This window comes from Sesamum indicum, linkage group LG1, assembly GCF_000512975.1.
Source record: "Sesamum indicum cultivar Zhongzhi No. 13 linkage group LG1, S_indicum_v1.0, whole genome shotgun sequence".
NCBI lineage: Eukaryota > Viridiplantae > Streptophyta > Magnoliopsida > Lamiales > Pedaliaceae > Sesamum > Sesamum indicum.
The window spans coordinates 14,664,150-14,682,222 of NC_026145.1; the positions used below are offsets into that span (position 1 = coordinate 14,664,150).

The following is an 18,073-nucleotide window of genomic DNA, read 5'->3' on the forward strand; positions in this document are numbered from 1 at the left end:
TTAATTTTTCCATCAAGTAATATTATTTTACGATTTACAATGAATTTTATAATATAGATAACACATTCAACTAATATTTTATTCTTTTAATAAACAATATCAATTTGGATTTAAATACTTTAACATAAATTATACAAGACAAAGTGTATATTTATCTAAATTATTAATTTTCTCATTAAGTAATATCATTTTGCAATATACAAATAATACATTCAATTAAATTTTATTTTTTGTATTTTTTATATAAAGTATATGCAAAATGACTTAAGGATTTACACATAATAACATAACTTTTTATTAATAATATGAGCGGAGTCAAGTCCAGATCGGGGTTAGGGGTGTGATAGTATAATCGGACACTATTATATATTTTACTCAATCAGACAAACACCAATAAAAATTATTAATTTGTTCAATATTTTGTATAATTCGAACCCTATCAACTATTTATTGCTAAAGTAAGCCAATGCAAACAATTAATATATGATAATAACAATTCATATCGAATTTTATCCAATATTATTAATTATCATATCACCCATTTATCGCATACAACAATTGAGAGCTGATTGGAGTTGGATTGTAAATATGGTACAAAGGATCACTTGACCCACTTAACCCTGATGGACGGTTCTTAGGAAATCATAACCGTCACCTACTCCGAATCGCATCTTGTTCAAGTCAACCCGACCCAGATGTGCGGATTCAGGTCGGTGTTTGTTTGACCCACCCACTTAACCCGACGCATTAGGTGATCCGACCCCATTATTATTTATGCTCCATATACAGGGTTCTGGGTTTAAGGCTTGCTGCTGCTCCTGCTCTGTCTCGTGTACAGTTCTGGATACAGAAAATTGAGAGATGGTAGTGAGAGAAAACGACCCTGCTTTGTCTGATTTAGAGGAGAAGAGGTGTGCTGCAATCAATAGTTACATACATACTATATATGTATATTTATGCATACATGCGTTGCCAGTTCGTAGCTATGCGTATATGTACATGATATGGTGAATGTATTATTATGAACACTTTATTGTTTGATCACTTCTATTAACGTTTGTTTTGATAATAGTTTGGGAATCGACAAGCAAGCTCTCGCAGCACCTGTGAAGAATGCAGTCGACAAGTTCCAGTTGCTCCCCGAGTTCTTGAAGGTATAATTTTTGGTCTTTTTAATTTGTTGGTATTTCACACTTTGTTTTTAGTTTGAATTAAAAGTAAGAACTTTTTCAATGTGATATTTTTGTTTCTTTATATAGGAAGAACTGACAGACTTTAATTGCGCTAAATTATTATAACTACTTTGAATTCGTGGAAGAGTGGCTGGCTTATTACATGAAATTAGTGATGAAAAGTGAATGAAGGGAGTGATGTATCTTACTTTTATTGGGTGGCTTGTATAGTTCATTGGAAATGAGAAATGTTAATGAAAATAGGTGAAAGACTATTTAATTTGGTTATTTTTTGTATACCATTTTTATTATTTGTCCATTCACTTTGAGATTATCTTCAGATTTCCTTGTTCCTGCATTCACAAGGTATCACTAATGGTGTTCGAATTGAGCCTTAAGATAGACAAGCATAAAAATGAGTAGATTAGTGTAAGCTTGTTGATTTTGGTTAAAATTGTTGGTAACTTATTTTTTTTATCTGGCGTATTTTTTACTGGGAAAAGGTTTCTGTGTGTTCACTGGTTGCTGTGCAAACGTAGGTGAGAGGTCTTGTGAAGCAGCACTTGGATTCCTTCAATTACTTTGTGAGGACGCAGATAAAAAAGATAGTTCAAGCCAATGATCTCATAACCTCTAAGATTGACCCAAGTATTTATTTGAGGTGAAAAGTTGTAATTTATTCTGTAATTTTATTTGCTTTCTGTTCAAAGAAGTTATATATCCTTATACTATCTATTCACAAGATTTCTCTTCCTCTATACATTTTAAATGATTTGTTTTTCCATGTACTTGGTTGCAGATACAAAGATGTCCGCATTGGTGAGCCATCAGTGATAATAGATGGTGTAACTGAAAAGCTTACTCCCCACAAATGCCGGCTCTCAGACATTACGTGAGTGTCTGTTCTTTTACTATCTTCACTATACATGCATTAGGACTAGAAGGATATCTGATTTGCACATTGCCTTATATATTAGGCACCTAGGTACTAGGTAGGGACCAAGGTGTGAACTTCTGATAGAGCATTTGAACAGATTTATAGAGAATAAAACTGGGCCTGATTTAAGGAAAACATTGTCATGTAAGGACTTATGCTGCGTAAAAAGTGGGTTGAGGAACCGAGAGAAAATAAGTGCTCTATTAGACGCCTTCTGTAAGATCCTTTTTCTTTTTTCTATAGTTTTGTCTGATTGTTTGCTCATGAGTTTTCCTGCAAAATGGAGGGAATATTGGTAAAGATTTTGTCTCATTAAAAGTTTGCGGTAGATTATGTGAGTGACAGGTATGTTATCAGTCCAAAGTGCTATGCAGCCTAGGAAACAGTATTCAGGATGTAGCCCATCCTAGATAAGGAGTTTCTGGAGGGAATATAAAATAGGAAGCTTCCTTTTAAATTCTAGCATGTGATAATAGTTACGCCTGCTTTGGGTTACAAGTTTAATGTGCAGCTGTTGAGGTGGGACACATAGGCACTTCTTAGACCACTTGTTGGTTTCTGCAATTTAGAGGGTATTTGGCTGAGGTTATGAACTCTTATAAGATGTTTGAAAACTTATAGGATGCTATAAAGTATTTGATAAATTTTTTAAAGAATGAGCTTATAAAATCCAAATGTGAAATGTAAGAAATCCTTAACTTATTCTTAAGATTTTAACGGACCCCTTTAACTTTGGACCAAATTAATTACAAACTTACATTTAATAACATCTTATAAACTCCAAAAATATGTTGTAAGATTTTAAAAATAGGATAGTAAAACACCGTCTTGATATATTTAGTAAGGCTATACTTGACTGCAGAATATCTAGCTTGCGTATAGCATCCAAAAGTTAATTTTGCAGAATATTTTGTTCTTCAATGTCTTCTTTTAATATTCAAGCTGAGGTAATAAGAAAAGTTCTTTTGATTGTCTTTACTGTAAATGAGAAGCTCGTCATATTTCCTACTGCTCCTTTTAATCTCTCCTAATGTGCCATTGATTCCAGCTACGCGGCTCCGATATATGTGAACATAGAATATATTACAGGAAGCCATGGTTCAAAGACAACTCAAATGAAGGTAATGTCAATGTAGAGCTTGTTTATTTTTAAATATTCATAAATATGGAGATGCATGGACATGACTAAAAATGATGCTTATGCACATTCATTCGTTGAGTTATATTTTTCAGAGAGATGTCATTATTGGAAGAATGCCAATCATGTTAAGAAGTTGTTGTTGCATATTGTACGGGAAGGATGAAGAAGAACTTGCCAGATATGGTATATCTGATTTATTTGCAATAGAATTGCATATTACATTCATATGCATTATCATAGAGCAGGCTATTTGCACTGTAGTTTTTTATTTCACTCGTCATTGATTAGTGCATGATCTATTTAGGTGAATGCCCGCTCGATCCTGGAGGATATTTTGTTATTAAAGGAACGGAAAAGGTAACACTTCTACCACCACTTATGCTTTGAAGTGTATGTTACTCTGTGTGGTTTGGCAAGTTAATCTTTTGCTTATTATTCATGTTTTGTGATGTCCCATGTTGGTTGTGGAAGGAACATTGAAATGATCATAAATGGGTACAATGGACTCCTCTAGAAACTCTGTAAAAAAAAAGGAGAGTGCTGAGTAGTAGTTGCTAAGGAACTGGAGTTGCTTGTGGGTCCTCAACCCATGGGCTCCACACCTGACAATATAAATAATCTATGTTACATAGAGGAACAGTGTAGAGATAGTTTAGAAACAGGTTACATGTGGCAGTACTCAACTAGTTTTTTAATAAACAGGGTTGTTTACCAGTCATTTTGAACTAATGTGAGAAACTATTTGAAAATCTGTTTAGTGAATATGTCCAACTTGGATTAATTTGAGCATTTTTGTGATAATTAGCCTGTGCTTTACAGTCTGCAGCATTGTACTTCCTGGAATTGAATGCTGCTGCCTCACATTCACTTGAAGAGATGAACTGTAATTGTGTGATTGAGATTTGAGCATTAATCTTAGCCTCTTGTTTGTGGTTTGCAAGTTAGAGATTAACCAATTGGCGGTGTTAGGCCAAGTATAGGCTTCCACTTTTTGTTGTGCTTCAGAGAGTTAGATCCTTTCTAAAGCTATATGTAGTCTTGTACCAGTGTCTTTAGGACAATATATCCCAAAAGTGATGAAGTTTCTTTTATGTTTCCCATATGGTGATGTAATGTTTGGTTTCTTTTCAGCATTAGTGAGATTTCTAACTTTTATGTTGATGACCTAGCATCTTATGTATACCAAAGGTGCCATTTGAATATCTTTACAATGAAAAAAAAGACTAGTGGTATGCATGTGTATTAGCATTTGATACTTGGCTACTGGCAGAAAGTATCAGTGCGAGGTTGTCCCACACCAGTGTATAGTTGCAACAAGGACATTTGGGGTGATCTGCATGGGATGTAGGATTATAGGTTGCATTAGCATGGAACTCATAGTCTGATTTGACATTGCAAGAGCAAAATACACAATGCTTTTAATTCGAGTCGTGCACCTCCCAACAGCAGCTCCTTCGTTACTTGCAAAGGTGGTTGGTTTGTGGTGAAAAATAGTCTACGATTGTTATTGTGCTATTACTGCCCGGGCGACATTGCTGTTTCTTGCCTTTGAAATATCAAAATATGAATGTCTTATGTTGTCAGTGTTGAATAATTTGTTGTCTAGTAGTTATCCTTTCTCTTGAACTTTTCCTGTAATTGTTGAGAAGCCATAAAAAATAATATTGTTTCTTAATTAGAAATAATTTCCTTTCGTCTAAACTGTATTGTGTTTTGCTTCATAGAATACTGTTCCCCAGGTTTTCATGTTGTCAACATGTTTCTTGTCCTCCATATCTCTTTCCAGGTGATTTTGATTCAGGAGCAACTTTCGAAGAACAGAATAATTATTGATACTGATAAGAAAGGCTGGTGAGTAGGTTTCACTTCAAGTTCTTTCTTTATAAGTAAATATTTATCATAAAGTTCCTTATAGCATGCCTCTGATGCATTTTTCAACTTGCCTGATAGGGAATCTATTGTAGTAGTCTGAAGTAAACAAAGTTGAGGTTTAGATTCCTGAGCAAAGTGACGTAAGGGATAAATGTGGGGGAAGTCAGTAGTTGCAGTTTCAGCGAATTGAAGTCTTGTTTAATAGGTTCTGATTTAAACCCATTAGATAGACAAGAAGAATGCATATCCCTGTTACAAATAGAGAAAAAGGACTTGATACATGCAGCTAGAGAATAACACTTGATTCTAATGATTATACTAATCCTTTCTGTTTTTACTCTTGTTGTATTACTTGTATGATACTTGAAACAAGAATAACCAAGTCTAGATAGGAATAGAAAAGGCTCTTAGCTGCTAGCAGAGAAGTCAGCATGGGTTTATGGCGTGCTTGTCCAATGAGATTGGATAATATCATATTTAGTCTTCCTAATAGAGTTTGGAGTTAATAAGGTTTGTTAATTGCGGGATAATTTGGTTTAGATGTCTGTGGTTGCCTGAATCATGATCAGCAGGTGGTATTTTGGTTAGAAAACGGAAGAAAAGAACTATAGAGCTCTATAAAAACTTTACCAATTTCTAAAAGCATTACTTTTTTTAAGTGCATCTTTTAATCCTTTTTCCTTTCTCTCAGTGTGCAAGCATCTGTTACAAGCAGTACAGAGATGACAAAAAGCAAAACAGTTATAAGAATGGAGAAGGAGAAGATATATCTATACCTGAATCAATTTACAAGCAAGGTTGATATGGCAGCTCCTGACCACCTCTGTCCCTGTCTCTAATTTGGTATCTTACACAAATATCTTTTCTAGGTTCCCATCATGGTAGTCCTGAAAGCTATGGGTATGGAGAGTGATCAAGAGGTTGTCCAGATGATTGGGAGGGACCCTAGATATAGTGAACTGCTATTGCCTTCAATTGAGGTACACAATCTGGTGTATGTTCAATTTCTTGGAGAAAGTAATATTTTCTCTTTGAAAGAAAGACTCATTGTCAGTTTGGTTTTTCTGGTCTTTCATAACTTAATGGAATTCTGATGGAGTCTCTTGACTGTGACTAAACATTTCTTGGATGCAAAGCAAGGGTCCCCACGAGTCTGAGCGGCAAAGCATCTAATGTGCTTAATGTTGATTGTAGCTTTTGTGATTTTTACTTATGTAGTATTGCGTATTGGTTTCAGGATTGTGTGAAGGAAGCTGTACATACACAACATCAGGCACTGGAGTTCCTCGAACAAAAGGTTTTAATCACTGGAAAAGTGTTTTTGTTCTTCTACTTTTCCCAAAACCAAAGAAGAATAAAATCTAATTAATAGCTATATCATATATAAACATTTACACCCCTTGACCTATGGTCTATCTACACAACAATCCTGTCTTTTGCATAATTACAAAAACTACCCCTGATATCCAAGAAATAGGGGTAGTTTGTGTAATAACATTTTTAGGGGTCTGTGTAATTTTTCAAAAAAGTAAGGGGTGGTTTGTGTAAATGATAATGATATTTTGGTGGGTGTATGTGTAATTATTTAAAAGATAAGAGTGATTTGTATAAACAGGCCATAGATCAAGGGTTGTAAATGTAATTATCCCTATATAAAATGAGAAAAGTATATATTAATATGAAACTGATAAATCTTCCCCTGGGTTCTTGTAATTTTTTTATCTGTGCAGCCTAGTTAGCTATGAGAGACACAATTGTGGAAGTTATTCAGATGCCATAATCTTTTTCTTACTTCCTCTGAAGGGACTGTTAGATACTTCACTAATGAAGTAATAATTCAAATATAACAAGAAGATAAATATATCTGCAAATTGCCTTAGATAATTTTAGTCTAAGGGGTTCATCCGGCTGGGCTGTCAAATCTGTAGTTGGATACCAAAATTTTGACCCTTCAAGGTCTTTTCAACTTTGATTAAATGAGAGCTAGTGGAGACAACTAATGCATGTCAGATTTTTGGGTTCAGAAGTGGGTCAGAAACTGGGTTGTGGAGTTGGAGTTGGGTTACATCTTAGTACTAGTTGATAATGCCATTTCCTGCAAAAACAGACATGTCACCAATATGTGAATGTGTGCAGAGGTATATGTATAAACATCCATATATATGTGAATCAAATTTTCAATTTAAAAAATGTAACATGGGAGAAACTGCAGAGTGCTTGAATAGAATAATTTATTTCTTGCATGTCTGAGGTGCTTCTTCTGTGTGATACATAGGATGCTGCCGATAAGTAAATTCATAAGAATTTCTGGTCGCTCTCTTTTACTTATTACTGTTTCATGTTGTAGGTTAAGAAGTTACCATATTCTACTCCAGCTGACAAGGTTTGTTTGCTTGTGTTTTTTGGTCTTTTGCATTTTTGGGTTTTTCTTCTTAATATAACTTTGAGCAACATGGCTTTTCTTGTGTGTTTTTTATTTTGCTCATTTCTAATTTGCCACTTTCTTCGGCATTCAGGAAGGGCGTGCACTGGGTATCCTGCGTGACATATTTCTTGCCAATATTCCTGTAAGTTCAATCTCAAGTTATGTCTCTACGGAACTTCCTAACATTTTGTTAATGTCTCACCTACGACACCAAAAAATATCCTCTTACCAGGTGCGTCAAAATAATTTTCGTCCAAAATGCATATATGTTGCTGTAATGGTGAGGCGCATACTGGAAGCAATCTTAAATAAGGATGCAATGGATGACAAGGTACACCAGCTTATCCCTACTTAATTTGCTTGTCTTATGCGAGTTGATGAAGATCCAGGCAGTTTTATAGCATAAACTTCTATTTAACTTCACATTACTTTTGTCTTCCGCACAATTAGGGTGTCTTGTGTGCCACATCATGCATGTGTAATACTTCGTTCACTGGATCACAATAAGAAAATGGATAACCATTCAAAGTTTCTATATACTTCATTATATTTCTTCTCTTCATAGAAATCATTGTTAGTGCACCTTGGAGGTACCCTTCCCTTCCAAACGTACTGCATGGCCAACTTTTTTGTTTCAGCATCTCCAGAAGGGGTTATTTAGTATTTGCTAAAAGGAAACTCTTGCTAGTATCTGTTCTATTTCCCTACCATTTCCACAAGGCTTCCATCTAGGTAAAGGTTTCCATATGTAGTCTTTCTTCCCTATCCATTACTTCTTACATGATCTGATTTTAAATGCATTACGTAAACTATTTCTCTACTTGTTGTTTGTTGAAATGAATGGTGGTGCATTTGGCCTTATCAATCATAGGGCTCAGTCAATTACATTTTGGAGAAAGGAGGGAGCGGGGGTGGGTGGGTGGAGTGGTGTTTGATTGGTTAGCGGTGATTTTAGAAACCCATTATACCGTGTTAAATAAATAATATTTGGCCCACACGGAAGCATTTGACTGAGATGTGCTCTTCGTCCTGCTCCGGAAATTAAACTTTTTGGTTACAAGCATAGGGTACTTGCCAATTGCCATGTTGCTTTGTGCAGAAAAGGTCCAAGTTCATGCATATGCAAGGAACTATTTGAGTGTGTGATCAAGCTCTTTCATCTGTTGTTTGAAATGCAAAGTGACTTGCTACGTTCAAAGACTGTGGCCAAAAAAAAAGCTCCAATTGTTGCGGACTTCTGCACCATCTAGCCCATGCCAAGTGACAGTGTATCTGTTGTCTATAAGGATCCTACACTGGCAATCTAAAGTAGACACATTTACCAGTTATCTATCTGAACTGATATCTTTTACTATATCCTCTGAAATTTAGACACTCTTGGTAGCAGGTAAAAATTCTTGCGCCAAAAAGAAAATGGTCGCATGTTTTTCATACGAGTTTAAGGAGAAAACTGGATGAACTGACTTTGAGCTTATTACACTTTTAAATAGAGGTTTTGAAAAACATGAGATGTATGTCTGTGCTTTCTGCATAGTATCACACAGAAAGTGGAGTAATATGTTCATGGTCACTGGTCTTTCTATATGCTTCCTTAGAAGAGCCATCTAATTATGCAACTTTGGATGAAGATTTGATTTCAGTTGAAATCTAGGTGCCCCTGGAAAACAAGGATGTGAAACAAAGTGTGGTTTCTGTTAAGTAATTTTCACCTCCCACTTCTTGAAACTAACCAGCTGACTGCATCCATGCCAGTGTTGAACATAGAAATGTAAATGCAAAATTAATTCATTTGGTTGGTTTTAGCGAAACAGGAGATGAGACTGATGAGGTTTATAAGGTGGCCTTTCTCTCTGGGAATAGCTTGGAAATGGAATTGGCATCCCTGATTCTATTATGAATCTGACATCTGGTTCATTGAAAGGACTAAAAAGTAGAAGTTCGTGGGGATGTTTATTCCCTCTTGTTAATTCCCAAATTGGCCACATTCCTGAAACTTGTCGATTGTCAAATGCTTACGAGGAGCTGTATGTGTTCAAATTTTGGCCATTGTTGTTATTGTTGCTTAGTTGACTGATTCATATGATTTCTCTCTTTCGATGCCAATTGCAGACAATTTTTATTGTTTTGCATGTACTTTATGGAGACTTTTGGGTGCCCCTTCTTGAGATGCAATTAATGCGTTGTTGATTAACATTTAGGTGATCCTTATTTATTCATTATTGTAGGATTACGTGGGGAACAAAAGATTGGAACTATCTGGCCAATTGTTATCATTACTGTTTGAGGTACTTTTGCTGTCTTCTTATTGTTCCTATTTTCTGTTTGTCTTGATTAGTGCTGGTAAAAGTTCTTGTCTTTTGTATTGTAGGACTTATTCAAGACTATGAATGATGAAGCTCGCAAAACAATAGATACCATCTTAGCAAAGCCGAGTCGTTCCAGTCGGTTCGACATTTCTCAGGTTTGTCCTGATGTCTGAGTTTACATAGTAGATGGAATAATAGAAATAGGAGAGGAAAAGGTTTAATTCTTAGCTTGGTAATCCCCAGCTTTTAAGTACATTTTGCTTTAGTCAATCCTATATTTGTAAAACCACAATCTGGAGCTTTAGCAACTCACATTCTGGAAGAGTAATAAAACCAAATTACATTCATTTGACGGTGTTCACTGATGTCCTTCATCTCACTATTTTAAGCAAACAATGCAGAAGAAAAAAAGTATGCGGCAGATGTGCATAACAACATACATCTCATGCATGAGGTTCCAAACACGCATAAGTCTTATCATACTTATCTATTCTTCAGTGTTTTTTTTGTTTTGAGGGAATTACCTTAAATAAACAATGATCCTTCTTAGGGAATTTGTTATTAGCATATTGGAGACCTGCTAGATGGAACTGCATCTCTTACCTAAAGAAAAACCTTTTTGTCGTTGTTCTCACTTCTCCGTCTTTGATGAAGGAGAGTTGATTATTTTAGACTGAATTAGAAATAGATTTGTGATTCAACATAGCATAACCTGACTTGTAAATTATTCTGTTGCATCAACTTGTTATCAAGAGCTTAGTTTTTTAACTTATTTTCTTCCTGATGTTGAGGAGGATTTAAGAATGTTTGGTGTGTTTATTTCACTATTCCTCCTCTGTTTCTTTTTACCTGTTGTGTTTTTTTGTAAAGATTTATTTCGTTAGTTAATCTCCATTGCTTTGATTCTTGTGCTGAGCACTTAGTGATTAGGCAGTTTTGGTGTTTACTGAAAGATTATTTGCATTTGACTCATTCATTCAGTATCAATAATTTCTTTTGTGACATTACCTCTTCTGTATTTTCAGTTTATTGTTAAAGATAGCATTACTGTTGGTCTGGAAAGAACTCTTTCTACTGGAAATTGGGATGTCAAAAGATTCCGGATGCACCGCAAAGGCATGACACAGGTATTTAAGACCTTGCCGTCTCAGCTTGGATCATGTGCATGTATGCTGTTGTGTATATGCATCTCTTATTACCTCTTTAGTATTCATTTCTCCGGACTGTTACATAATCGAAGTCGGAACTGAGAGCAAAGATTCTTTCTTACAGGTTGTTGCTAGATTGTCGTACATAGGAACATTAGGTCACATGACAAAGATCTCACCCCAATTTGAAAAATCTAGAAAAGTTAGCGGCCCTAGGGCTTTGCAACCCAGCCAGGTAAAGTTAAATGCCGCAGTCCACATTATATTCTACTGTTCTGACTTTTGTTCTGCTCGAGTGCTCAACTAATTTTATTTATGATTTCACTAAACACCTGAATCTACAGTGGGGAATGTTATGCCCCTGTGATACTCCGGAAGGTGAAGCTTGTGGATTGGTGAAAAATCTGGCACTGATGACTCATGTTACGACTGATGATGATGAAGGACCTCTAATTTCTCTGGTATACAAAACTATCTTGGCACGTTAATGGCATTCGGTAGCATTCACACCTTTTTGTGGTGGAATAATCTTTTTCCCATGTAGGAATTTGGGTGTCTAAGCATAATCGAGTGGTTGAATGACTTTTTTTGTGCTCTATACAGCATAACACTTTTTGTTTCAACATTTTTTTTGTAATCTTTACTTTGAGGGTAAAGAGTTATCTATGCATAAGATAAACATACTCTCAGCCCTCATCTAAGTTTCTGATAGTTATAGTATGAGATCTTTGATGTGGCAACCCTACAATAACCAATAATCTGCGCTTGAAGCACTGTAGACATGGACCTTTCTAGCATTACCTACAGCCTATCACTTACTTTGGAGTGCTTGCAGTATGGATTTAATTGTTCAGGGTAGAGGATTATGGGGTTTGAAAACATTTAAGTAGTAGGTTAAACAGTGGGTAGGCTAGTACTCTGCAGGTTTAAAATCAACTATTATGAGGTCACAGATCCAAAACTTACTATGTGCTGGATTAAGTGTTCCTAGTTTGCTCTCTTATCCTTTCTGTTTTACAGCAGTGATGAATGGTTCTTGTGAATTAGAACACACAGTGACCTGAAAAGGAAAATCATCAAAGTCCATTTAATGTTTAGGTTAACTTTATAAGAAAGGTAATTTGCTAGATGTTGAGTATCCACTTCTATACGTCTTTGTTTCTTTGTGTCTACCAACCTATATCGTCCTTATTGAGGGAATTGGAGAATTGATTACTAAGACTATGGCAACAATTGGATCCAATCCAAGATTCTCTTGTTTTGTTTCTATCCTTCAAATTGAGCTTCAGTTCACTGCAATGTGTCAACTTTCTTGCTGTTGTTGGATATATGATATAAGTTTCCAAGAGTTTAGGGATGCAAAATATTTTTTTGGGTGATTATATTCTGTAACTTATGCATTGTTTATGCAACAGTGCTACTCTTTGGGAGTAGAAGACTTGGAGTTACTCTCTGGTGAAGAACTTCACATGCCAAACTCCTACCTGATCATATTGAACGGACTTATTCTTGGCAAGCACAGGCGGCCACAAGTATGATTGTATAAATAGTGTCACTCATTTTTATTGTGGCTACTTTTACATTATGTTCTAAAAGGGTAAATGCCATTAATGATCCTTAAACTTTTGTTTTTATGTTAGTCCCTAATATTTAATTTGTCTCCTTATAGTCCCTAATATTTGGATGATGTTATACATGAGTCCTTACTGGCAATTCTTTATCAAAATTTGAGGGCAAAATTGTGAACACAAAGTACCAAAATATCAAACAAAATAATTTAGTTGAATAAGTTCACCAAATGTTATAAAATAAGTTACTCAAACATAAAATATGAAGAGTTTTTCAAACTCATATCCTAGGTTTATTGCAAGAGTTTTTAAAAAATTATTATTACATACTATGAATATTTCTTAAATTGGAAAATAAAAAAAGTATGTCTACCAGAAAGTCTATTGAAAAATTTACAACAAAAAATTGAGATAAGAATAAACTTTTTAGATTAGTTGAACTCTAGAACCTTAGTTTCCCAATGGCGTGAAACTCATTGATTTATTTTTTTTTTACTATTTTAATGTGTTAATTTTTACTGCAAAATCTTCAATGTGTTTATTATTTTCGTAAAATTTTTGAAATTTCTATATTTATTTCTATTTTTCTAAAATTCTTGAATACGAACTATTAGGTTGTAGAATTATTTTAATATATTTTATGTACAGGAATCTTTTCAATATTCTTAAGATGGATTTTTTTTAAGTTGAAAAGTTTAGTATAATAAATTTAGGATGTTATGAGTTTTTAAAAAGTATTTTATAATATTTTAATGAGTATTTGATTTCATAAAATTTTATGAACTTAACTGTCTGACTAAAACAACTTTTTCGATAGGTGCTACATTATTTTTGATAAGTTTGCTCTTAAATTTTCATTAGAAATGTGAAGATAATTTAAGCATGAGGAACTGTAAAGTAATGACTTAAACATTAGGGATTAAAGTGATACAAAATTTAATTTTTAAGGATTATTAATGATATTTTGCCCATCTTAAAGTTTCTCTTTATTTGGTCTCCGATCCATAATCTTCATTGTCTTTTTAGAGATTTGCTAAGGCCATGAGAAAACTGCGAAGGTCTGGTAAAATTGGCGAGTTTGTAAGCATTTTCGTCAACGAAAAGCAGGTAAGCTTGTTTTCCTGATGTTGATGCAAAGCTGTTATTGACCTTTCAGTAAATCATTGTTTGTTTCACGTGCTGTTTATGGCTTAAAGAACTAAAGAAATAGCCACAGCATATAACTTTCGAAAATGAATTTTGAATGGCTACAAGCAGGCTGAAGTTACATATAGAAGCTTTACGGAAATATCCCTGAGCTGCTAGATGCATTTGCACATATTATAAAAATGACTGGAAGGATATGAGATTGTGAAAATCTGTGTCTTTTTAACTTTTTCTGTCGAGACATATGGCAGTAGAATTCATGCAACCATTAGATCATATTTCCAAATAATATATCTTTCTATGTAATACTGTTGTGGATTTAATGTGCTACAGAAGATTTTTAGTTAGTTATCCTATCTGGCCTTTGAATTTATTTAAGCATCTCAACATTATTCAGAATTGTTTAAATAATAATTCATGATCGGATATTCTAAGCAATAAATTCTATTGCAGCATTCTGTTTACATTGCTTCAGATGGTGGCCGTGTTTGTCGTCCACTTGTAATTGCTGACAAAGGTGTATCGAGAATTAAGGAGCACCATATGAAGGAGTTGAAGGTAATTGCCATACATGGTCAATATATTTTCTTCTTTTGCTTCGGTCACCTTCTTGAAAATGTTTTTTGCTTTAAGGATGGAGTGCGCAACTTTGATAGTTTTCTGAAAGAAGGCCTGATAGAATATCTTGATGTCAATGAGGAGAACAATGCTTTGGTTTGCATCTCTCTCTTGTGTATACAATCCCTTTTGCCACTTGAGGGTCAATTTTAGCCCGTCTCACAGTAGATGTCATTGTTAGATTGCTTTGTATGAAGAGAATGCCAATGAACGGACAACTCATATTGAAATAGAACCTTTCACTATACTGGGCATAATTGCTGGATTGATACCTTATCCTCATCATAACCAGTCACCAAGAAATACGTATCAGGTATTCAATATTTGCTTTCTGGGGGTGCTTTGAGTTAGAATGGCCTCAAATAAAATGTCGCTCTTACTAATCATGTTTGCTATTGTTTCTATTTGAAGTGTGCTATGGGAAAGCAAGCTATGGGCAATATTGCATATAATCAGGCAAGTCACTTCTAATAGACATATTAACTTAGATCCACCAAACCTTTGGCACTCACTCAATGTTGCTCATGCATATGTTTAGCATGAACTTCTGCACCTAGGTTAAGCAATGCTATTTATAGATTTAATTTCAAGAAAGGGCATTTGAACTAGTTTGTGACACAGAAAACTGATTTAAAGGCTTTCAATTTTTGAGATGATGTTAGGGATAACTACAGTGCCTCCCCTGATATTTGCCATTTTTATTGGCTTTACTGGAATTTGCATTTTTATATGGAAATTTCTGTCAGAAGTTTTTTCTGTACTTCTAATGTTGCAGAAATTTTCCGTTTTTAAGTCTTTCTTATAAAAAATAGTTTTTCTCTTTGCAGTTACGTAGAATGGACACTTTAATCTACCTCTTAGTTTATCCACAACGGCCATTACTAACGACACGAACAATTGAGCTGGTTAGTGGTTCCTATTGCCCCTTGTAATATGTAACTGCAGGCAGCCAACTTATTGATGTTTATTTCAGGTCCGCTTTGATAAACTGGGAGCTGGGCAGAATGCAACTGTAGCGGTAATGAGTTATAGTGGTTATGACATAGAGGATGCAATAGTAATGAATAAATCATCCTTGGATCGTGGTTTTGGTCGTTGCATTGTAATAAAAAAGTACATTCTCTTTACCTAATGAGCTTTACAAAATATTCGTTTGATCGGCATCTGGAAAGTGTTTGCAGTGTGATAGCTACATTTAATGTTTTCCCATGAACAGAATGACAGCAGTTAGCCAGAAGTATGAAAACGGTACATCTGATCGTATACTTAGACCACCGAGAGAAGGATATGAGGCTGAAAGAATGCAGGTATTATGTGAATTCTGATCAGAGTATGATTGTATTATGTGGCACTAAATTGCAAAATAGGGATGTGGTAAAGAGAGATGTAAGGTCTGCAGTTCATTGGTATTCTTTTGGCTACGTTATTTCATTAATTTTGGGAGGACAATCACATATGTTTTAATATGAAGGCGGTAATTGACATTGATAATAGAGATTCTTCTTAAGAACTAGGGTTGGCACCTTTGAATTAATTAAACCAATCTAGTTTATAATTTTCGTCCAAGTTAAGATCAAAAGAATCATACTTCAAATAGGCTTCTTGCCTGTTGCAACGCTAAAGTATAATTTTGGTTTTCATAAAAGTTCTTTATTTTTTTGTCTACTTAAGTCCAAATGACTATTTATATTGTATTACATGTTGATTCTTAAGTGATTGTGGAATCATTAATTTGTATCCGCCATTTCTTCATTCTGCTCTATGCAGATTTTAGATGATGATGGACTAGCAGCTCCTGGAGAAATAATTCGACCCCATGACATCTATATAAACAAAGAGTCTCCCATAGTCACTAGGGGACCAGTCACATCCCCAATGGGCCTGCCAGATAGGTAGGTTTGCCTTTTGGGCAATTTTTGGCTTTCTTTAGCAATAGTCAATCCACTTATATTGACTGTTGCTAAAATCCAGTGCATATAAGCCTAGTAGACAGACATACAAAGGTCCTGATGGGGAGACCCCAGTCGTGGATAGGGTGGCACTCTGCTCTGACAGGAACAACAACTTGTGCATCAAATTCATGATTCGTCATACTCGTAGGCCGGAGGTATTGAACTGATTCATCTTGAGACTGGGATTTCCGGTTTTGAAGTGTCTTGTGAAATCTTCACTGAATCAAGAATTTTTATGACTTAGCTGGGTGACAAATTTAGCAGCCGTCATGGGCAAAAAGGAGTTTGTGGCAACATTGTTCAACAGGAAGATTTCCCTTTCTCTGAACGTGGAATATGTCCTGATTTAATCATGAATCCTCATGGATTTCCAAGGTAATTGTTTTTTCTATCTGAATGGCATTTCAAATTCTTATACTTAACTCGATCTTGATTGTTGACTTACACTTCTGGGTCATGTGCCTTGGTTATCAAAGAAAAGCCATTGATTGTCACGGATGAGGATTGTGTTTTGTTCTCTTTTTTCTTTTCCTGTTCTTTTGTTCAAGGGGGGACCTGGGCCAACCTTGGGGATGTTATGGGGCTTGTTTATTGGTGGTCATCCACCATTGCAATTGAGAAGTTCTAGCAAGAATCTTGGTTGTGAGAAGGCGGACAGGTTAATTCATGTCAGAGAAGCTCAAAGGAAGTAATGAACCTTTCTAGAGTCTCAGGGGTGCGTGAGTGGCTGTTTTGTGGCCGTAGTAACTTGTTCATCAGAGCTCCTTGGACTAACTAGAGTTTTCTAGTTATATGCAAATATTTGAACTGCATTTTTATACTTTCAAGAGACAGAAAAGAAAAAAAAAGCCTTCAGCTGCAGGTGACAAGGATGCTTCTCCCTTTCACCGAGATGCTACCCCTGAAGATTCAATATACATTCACTCATGTTCTTTGTGACTTTCAGCTGCATATGCATCATGGCAGTAGAATGTGATTTAAGTTTTTGGAAACTATCAGCAGGGACAATTTTATTTATTTAAATGTAGAGGGTTTCACAATTTTTGTTTACCTTGAATATCTTGTACCTCTAAACCTTATGATATGGCGTATGTGTGTTCGTTAGAGCTTCATACCAATGGTTCTTGTGAGGTCTTAGTTGGTTAGGCTTCAAAGTCTTAGTTGGTTAGGTTTCTGGTAATTTTGTTTTGACAAGGTTTTGTAGATAACTAGAATTTTCAGTTTTAGGCCTGAACTTGGTTGAAAAGTAGAAGTCCTTTTAGTTGATACTTGGTACTAGTCACAGGAACGTGCCACGCTCGTTCTAATTGTATGTAGAATATGATTTGCTCTTGTAATCCAAATGTTGACAAAGTTCTCTATCACTTGATTTTGGATGGTGAATGTGCTAAGGGGCTAGAAATTATTTTTGACTTGGATTAATTTCTAGTGTCGTTTTGGTGAGGTGAGTTGGTGGGAATTCTGCATGGGGTAGACACCTATTAAATTCTTCGCATACTTCTTCAAAAAATATTCTACTATATGTGGACATTGAAAATCTGCCACTGAATGATTCTAGATTTTATTGGCCTAATTTCTGAAAACTATTATTGGTTGCTTGATGATAGAGAACCAGTCTTTGTCCATATTATCCTTTCACATTCTCATGCATCCTATATCTTCAGCCGAATGACAGTTGGAAAGATGATAGAACTTCTTGGCGGCAAAGCTGGAGTTTCTTGTGGTAGGTTTCATTACGGGAGTGCATTTGGGGAGCCCAGTGGTCATGCCGATAAAGTTGAGGCTATA

At 35.2% G+C, this 18,073-nt stretch overlaps 1 protein-coding gene across 1 annotated transcript in view; it reads left to right on the plus strand.

The window, feature by feature from the left end:
• The window catches only part of LOC105167808 (DNA-directed RNA polymerase III subunit 2), a 24,360-nt gene continuing 6,856 nt past the window's right edge, over positions 570-18,073 (plus strand). Inside the window, exons 1-32 of the mRNA XM_011087621.2 lie at positions 570-911; positions 1,073-1,154; positions 1,712-1,833; positions 1,972-2,064; positions 3,158-3,230; positions 3,343-3,433; positions 3,555-3,607; positions 5,037-5,101; positions 5,814-5,919; positions 5,992-6,102; positions 6,360-6,419; positions 7,470-7,505; positions 7,639-7,689; positions 7,780-7,878; positions 9,773-9,832; positions 9,916-10,008; positions 10,879-10,980; positions 11,126-11,236; positions 11,346-11,462; positions 12,417-12,533; positions 13,596-13,676; positions 14,169-14,273; positions 14,349-14,429; positions 14,515-14,646; positions 14,745-14,789; positions 15,161-15,238; positions 15,307-15,446; positions 15,550-15,640; positions 16,101-16,225; positions 16,305-16,440; positions 16,530-16,660; positions 17,950-18,073. Coding sequence (XP_011085923.1) covers positions 862-911; positions 1,073-1,154; positions 1,712-1,833; positions 1,972-2,064; positions 3,158-3,230; positions 3,343-3,433; positions 3,555-3,607; positions 5,037-5,101; positions 5,814-5,919; positions 5,992-6,102; positions 6,360-6,419; positions 7,470-7,505; positions 7,639-7,689; positions 7,780-7,878; positions 9,773-9,832; positions 9,916-10,008; positions 10,879-10,980; positions 11,126-11,236; positions 11,346-11,462; positions 12,417-12,533; positions 13,596-13,676; positions 14,169-14,273; positions 14,349-14,429; positions 14,515-14,646; positions 14,745-14,789; positions 15,161-15,238; positions 15,307-15,446; positions 15,550-15,640; positions 16,101-16,225; positions 16,305-16,440; positions 16,530-16,660; positions 17,950-18,073 — 2,961 coding nt within the window. The 5' untranslated portion in view covers positions 570-861. The remainder of the gene's footprint in view (positions 912-1,072; positions 1,155-1,711; positions 1,834-1,971; positions 2,065-3,157; positions 3,231-3,342; positions 3,434-3,554; positions 3,608-5,036; positions 5,102-5,813; positions 5,920-5,991; positions 6,103-6,359; positions 6,420-7,469; positions 7,506-7,638; positions 7,690-7,779; positions 7,879-9,772; positions 9,833-9,915; positions 10,009-10,878; positions 10,981-11,125; positions 11,237-11,345; positions 11,463-12,416; positions 12,534-13,595; positions 13,677-14,168; positions 14,274-14,348; positions 14,430-14,514; positions 14,647-14,744; positions 14,790-15,160; positions 15,239-15,306; positions 15,447-15,549; positions 15,641-16,100; positions 16,226-16,304; positions 16,441-16,529; positions 16,661-17,949) is intronic.